A 6,801-nucleotide genomic window follows, 5' to 3' on the forward strand; every position below is an offset into this window, starting at 1 on the left:
CTAATCTATTCATAAGATCACACATACCTAGATGAAGAGGAAAAAAAAATATCATATTGATCCAAAACTTCTGTTACCCCCCAAAATGGTTTCAATGGTAGACGTTCAATCCCCCACCGCCTTTTGCAGTGTGGTCCACTTGATTTTTAGATCTGTATTATTTTAATTCGCAAGCCTTACGAAGAGTTCTCCAAATGGACGGACGGTTTGGATATAATACGTACCTCATGATGGGACCCACAGAACTTGGTGACGTCAACACATCAGCCATATTGGTGGTGTGTGGTACACCAGCCATTCCGCTTCCTAGCCCGCGATATAAAAAGCCTACAACTCTATCCCAGGCAATACAAATTGCAAAATACAAATTCTCATCAGAGGTCCATCCTATCTTGATTGAAGAAAGCAAAGATCAATGGCTGAAAACAAGCGTCATCGAAAGGTCCAATCTCTAACCAAATCGAAGCCGTTGAAGAAAACAATCCAAATCCTACTTCCAATCTCCCTCCTTTCCATGCTCTTCTCCTACTCTCCATCACTCTTCCCTCCCTCTCTCTCAAATTCCTTCAATCTCTTCTTCTCTACATTCATTTCAATTCTCTTCAACTCCTATATCAGTAGGGAGCTGGTGTTCCTCCTCTGCAATTCTATCCTAGTGTTCGTCACCAGGAGCGGATTGGATCCTGTCCGTTCATCTTCGACCGGTCACCATGATGAATTCGATGATGTTGTCCCAGTGAAAATTGTTGTACCGTCGAAGGAAGATGGTGCGATCGTTGTGTTCGGCACAGACGGTTCAGATCCTACCGGTTCTTCGTCGGCCCATCTCCACGATGATCGATTCAAGGTGCTTGATGAGGACCATATTCGGGTGGGCCCCACAATCATCGAATCGAGAGATGTTGCACCAATCAAGGAAGATGGTGCAATCGTTGTGATCGTGGCCGGTGGCTCCGATTCAATCCATCCTTCGATACATCTCCATGATGGACGGTTCAGGCATGATTTGGACTCTCTTCAGGTGGGCCCCACTTTCAGTATGGGACCGTTGTTGGATGATGATGCTGCAAATGAAGAAGAAAAGAATGGGCTTTTGGGTGTGGAGGGATCAGATCAAAGGTTTGACGAATTTATAAAGAATACGAAGGAAAAGATGAAGAATGAAGCTCGACAGCTAATCCTCATGGTTTAGAGGTCAGAATAATCTCAACCGTTGATTCCATCAGGCCAATCCTGATGGCCCAGTCAAATTGCCCATATGGTAAAATCCTAACCATTCAATAGGTGGCCTGTGAAACTAAATATTTGTCAAATAAGGCCGGAGATTCTATGATTAGGATCTTCCAATCTGGGAGATTTTAATTGCATGGGGCCCATCACATCAACGGTTTGGATCACTAAATCATTAGCCCTTTTGTACAAAGTTAGGGTTGAGCATTATACTTTTTAGCCTTCTGTTTGTAAGTTCTTGTTGAAATGAGCTCTAAAAATGTGGGACGTCTTTTGTTTATTTCTCTTGGTCTGGTGGTCGCCCCTCCACCGTTCATCGGTGTTGATCCACACCGTTCAAAAATTGGGGCCCGCCGTGGGTGGGGTGTATCAAAATAAAATAGCCACTGATGCGCGGAATCAGATGGCGAAGATCATCCGACCAGTGAGATGTTTGGGATATGTTATGTGGCCCCACATGTACGGATGAGTTGTTACTATTTTAAAAATGGCAATGAACTATCACTGTGCGTGTATTCTCGGTTCTAATCTGTCTTTATCCGTTCACTTGATGACCACCAATCAAATGGCCAGGATCGTCTGATCTGTCTGGTTTTCGTTCTATGCCGCCAACACAATGGAAGATTGATGTATCTGCACACCACGTGTACGATCGGTGTGCATGGGAAGACCGACCTTTGCGAGACTATGATAAACTTTACTCCGTCATTGTACGATTTAAGCCTTTTCCGAAGCTACCATGCAACGCGACTATTGACTTGATAGACTTTAAGTCTTCCAAACGCGGTTATCACGGACGTAGCTGACGTAGATACGTGTCGTGCGAAGACGAGCGCCGACGCTCCTCGATCTCCGAGTTGTACGAACGGTTCAAAGGAGATCAAAGTTACATGGGCCCCAAAATGATGTATTTATTATATCCACACCGTTAGTCAAATTTTCGAAATCGATTTAGAGGCCTAGCCAAAAAAATTAATCATATCCAAAGCTCAAATGGACCACACCAAAATAGCAGCAGGATAATGATTTTCACTGTCGAAATACCTAGATGAAGAGGAAAACAAATTTAATATTGATTTGAAACTTCTGTAACCCCTAGAGGATTTCAATGGTAGAAGTTCAATCCCGACTGCTTTTTACCGTGTGATCCACTTTATCTTGAGATCTATCTTATTTTTTGACTCAAGACTTAGGATGATCTCGCAAAATGGAATGACGAATGGTTTGGATATAACACATACCTTATGATGGACTCACAACTTGCTTACGTCAATACACCAACTATCTAGCTGATGTGTGGTACACACCAAAAATAACAGTGGGATAACGATTTTCACCATTAAAATACTTAGATGAAGAGGAAAACAAATTTAATATAAACTCCTGCAACCCCAAAAGGATTTCAATGGTAAAAGTTCAACCATTACTTTTTGCAGTGTGATCTACTTTATCTTGAGAGCTGTCTTATTTTTCGGCTCAAGACTTAGGACGACCTCGCAAAGTGGAAGGATGGATGGTTTGGATATAACATATACCTTGTGATGGGACCCACAACTTGCTTACGTCAATACACCAGCTATCTAGCTGATGTGTGGTACACCAGCCAATCCGCTTCCGGTTAGAACTGAGAAGAAAGTGGGTCCCACAATTTGGTGCTCCAGTGCAGTGTAGTTGTTCGTACACATGCACTCATAAATGTATGCGTGGAGTAAGCGTGATTCAAATCAAACCGTCCACATCGTGGAATCCACCTTACATAGATCATTGACTTCTGATTGATTGGCCGATTATAGCCTCAAATTAGCAGACATGTTTGTCAAATCCAGGCCGTTGGTTATATTGAATTTAAAGCTCCACTTGAGGTGCATTACTCGGCGTGCGCAGGAACCAGATGTACCTATAATCTGTAAGAAGATGATGGTTTGCACACATGCGTTTATACGTGCCAACCAAAGTAAACCGTCCAAGTAGCGGGACCCACTTAACAATAACCGTATATTTAGTGGCCACCAATCGGATGATACCATTTTGAGGGCATAGGGATTCGCATGCATGTAATTCAATGCCTACCGTTGATTTAGTTTTGCGAAATGTGACAAACTCACATTGTAGTCCTACATAGTAAATATCCAAATCCTATTATAGTCAATGGGACACAGACAACGAACATGGCCCACCTTGAAAATGCATACGCCATGCTCAGTTAGAAGCTAGAATCGAATCTTTCGACATCATTAATTGGAGGTGTACACCAACCGAGCTACCTTGGTTAGGTCGCTCGACCCAAAAAGGCTCGTTTTGACTTGCTTAGAAGCTGAGTTTAAGTACGAGTCAAGCTAATTTTTTGAGCTCGAAAATGAGATCGAGCTGGCTTCAGCTCAACTTAACTTGGTTCGAACCCAACTCAAACCGAACTCAGAGCTAACCAGTTCAGTAATTCAGTTATTTTGATATTGATGTTGCTCACCTAGCATTTGATAAAATGACTCGAGAAAGTATGGTTGATGGCAAGAAAGGAATGTAGAAAAAACTAAAATCCCTTTTGTTTCTTTGTTTTTTTTTCTTAATTTTTATATTACTTATACTTGTAAAATCATTACTACTATTTTAAATATAATGAGATTACATGTGTTTGTGAAAATTCCATGCCGGTGAATTCAACTTGATCTTCACTCGAGCTCGGCAAAAAATGGCCTGAGCTGCTAAATGAACTCAGCCAAGCTAGCCAGTCAGGCTCGAAGACCAGGCTGAGCCGAGTTTGAGCTGAGGCCAGCTAGTGGCCAAGCTGATTCAACTGGATGTACACCGCGACCATTAATGCATGACAATGATATGGTAGATCAGGAAGCACAAGAACATGGGGGTGCCATCTCTCCAATGTACCCGTGGAAGCTGATGTATCAATCGGATCCATCCACCTACTGAGTCGTAGAAAGGACAGATTTCAAAGATCAAGGCCGTTAGATAATATTATCCGTACAATTCTTCAATTATCCTAAATATTTAGCGTTTCATTCTTTTAGTTTTCCACCGTTGCTTCGATTGCAACTGTTCGGATGGATAGGATTGTTTAATAGGTGTGCCTATTGAGATGTAAGCCATCCATAATACGGATTAGTATATGTATAGACCCGATTGGTACATCAAGCTGCCACGTGTACGTTCCAGGTGTCATCTCCCATCAAGGGCACATACAACTCCACAGTATGCTGAGTTAGCAATCTGGTCCCACTTTTCCCGCCAATATGTTACATGAGTTTGACATCCAAGCCGTGCAATAAGTGGGCCCGATCTTGAGAATTACTTGACATGATTTTCAGTCTGATCTAGTTATATGAAGGTCACATCTAGAATCGGTGTCAGATCGTCATCCGTCCATTTGATTGGATGCTGTGGCCAACTTGATGAACGGATGGAATTTATTTTTGCAGCATATGATCATCCTGGTGCGGTCCACCACCTGCATGGATCTGATTTGTACTCATACGACATATTGCGGAGAAAAACAAGGAAAGAGAGGTAGAGATAGAGTTGGAAATGATCGGTACATGGTAACCCACAACGCCGACTGATGGGAAAACCTCTTTTCTCAATGGCATGTGCCCCTTGACCGTCGTTCACGTGGTGGTGATCGGGACTGGTGAAGAGGTGGGCCCCACTATTTTCCTCTAGGGACGAAAAAACAAGGAAGCAGATTGCGTGGTGTGCCACACACCACTGGCTTTGGTGGTGTGTTGACGTGGCAAAATTCTGTGGAGTGCACCACGATGTACGTGTTATATCCACACCAACCATCCATTTTGAGAGAGTGTTTTTAAGGAGATGAGACAAAAAAAAAAGAAAAAAACAAAAGAAGAAGAATGAGCCAGATCCGAATCTGAAGGTGGACCACACCATAGAAAGTAGTGGGGATTCAACGCCTACAATTGAAAACTTCTTATGGGCCATAGAAGTTTTGGATCAAGATGATATTGAACAGGTTGGATGGAAAGTAAAGGTCTGTGTTACCTTCTGGACAGGTTGGATGGAAAGTAAACATCATGGTGGGCCGTAGGAAGGTTTCAACGGTGGGCATAATTGTCTCCATGGATTTCTACAGTGTACTCCATTTGAGATTTGGATCTTCCTCATTTTTGGGCCTGTCCTCTAAAATGTTCTTGTAAAATGGATGGACGGTGTGGATGTAACATATAACGCATAGTGGAGTCCACAGAACTTCTTGACTTCAACACACCACCGAGGTGCGGTGTGTGTCACAGCACGCAATCCCTTTCCGAAAAAACAAAAACAGACTAATCGAACAGTTCGGCTGAAGATATTTTGTCGGTCGGATGTGGACCATCTACCTCACTTGTCTTTCCAGCCATCAGTTTTGGGCTCATGTAACCGTGACATTGATGGTGTTGCCCATCGTTTTTTTAGCCGGTATATACATCTGGACCATCCAAGCCTACTCAGCACATAGCCACATCACATGTCGCACGATAGTTTGGTGATCCAATCGGACCATCCATTGAGCTCCTTAGTAGATGGACCCTGGTACAATATTGAATGGCTGTAAGCATCCTACTTCTCTAGCCAGTGGCCTCTAAATGGACGGTTCAAAATGAAAAAATCCCTTTTCTAACTATATATAACATTTGCACTTGCACCAAATCCAGTCACTCGCGTGATGGGCCCCAGCATAGATGGGCAATGCCTCGAAAAATCTCTTGAGCTACCAACGGTCCAGAGCAAAGGTCAGAGATTGGATGGATAGAATCTTCCATCCATGTTGGGCCGATAATTTCTGACCATGTGGATCACCTGACCATGGACCTCCCTTGTACCGATAATGAACATCAGGACGCTATTTAAGTCCCGGCGCATCAGGGCCATACAATTTCTCATGGCCTTGATACTACTAATTCAATTCAAGCATTTAAACCCTTTCAACGGCTGAAAGGGACTGGGCCTCGAAATCTAATTCCGTACATGGTATAACCCTGCTACATGGTCACGAGTTCACACCTTTCATTTTCATCTTTGTTTTCTGACCACGTATCCGCCACTACAGGCGGCCCCCCTCATTAAGTCATTAGTTAAGACCTTGAAGCCCTCATAATGCAGGAGGTTGATGACAGGTGGACACCTTGAGTATAACGCCATGAAATTTAGGAGTCATGCAAACATTCAACCTCCAAGTTCTCGTGTGTCACTTATAATTTAATTTTAACAATTTACTTATAATTCAATTTAAATGAGCAGAAATGGAATCAACTAGAATATAAACTTCAACCACTACTAATCTACTGAAAAGAAAATAGTTAAGATGTACGAGTCTACAAAAAAATATCAAACGGGTCGCATAAGGCGTCGCCTGAAAAATACATATAGAACGTCCAAAAGAATAGTGCGCTAAGTCCCCTACTCAATAGCCCATAGTCAACCCGCTCAGTCCACGGTGACCCGACCATAAGCTAGAAGTAGGATAGTTCCTCTTCCTCGTCTATGCTCACCCCGTTCGGCTCGTCAAGCTCTGCATCACCTGCATTTAATGAAGTGTCTGGTTAGTGTTTTAAAATACCGTCG

The 6,801-nt window shown here is 42.9% G+C and overlaps 1 protein-coding gene across 1 annotated transcript; it reads left to right on the forward strand.

Moving 5' to 3' along the window:
- The first annotated feature begins 349 nt into the window (after positions 1–349).
- LOC131219462 (uncharacterized) lies at positions 350–1,758 on the forward strand. The gene is made up of 2 exons (XM_058214610.1): positions 350–1,594; positions 1,634–1,758. The coding sequence occupies exon 1, from the start codon at positions 416–418 to the stop codon at positions 1,190–1,192; it is 777 nt and encodes a 258-aa protein (XP_058070593.1). The 5' UTR covers positions 350–415; the 3' UTR covers positions 1,193–1,594; positions 1,634–1,758.
- Positions 1,759–6,801: the final 5,043 nt, after the last annotated feature.

Source organism: Magnolia sinica, chromosome 11, assembly GCF_029962835.1.
Source record: "Magnolia sinica isolate HGM2019 chromosome 11, MsV1, whole genome shotgun sequence".
Classification (NCBI taxonomy): domain Eukaryota; kingdom Viridiplantae; phylum Streptophyta; class Magnoliopsida; order Magnoliales; family Magnoliaceae; genus Magnolia; species Magnolia sinica.

Bases quoted from the DNA above. Each gene is read 5' to 3' on its own strand.
- LOC131219462 (XM_058214610.1), top strand. From the start codon at position 416: ATGGCTGAAAACAAGCGTCATCGAAAGGTCCAATCTCTAACCAAATCG.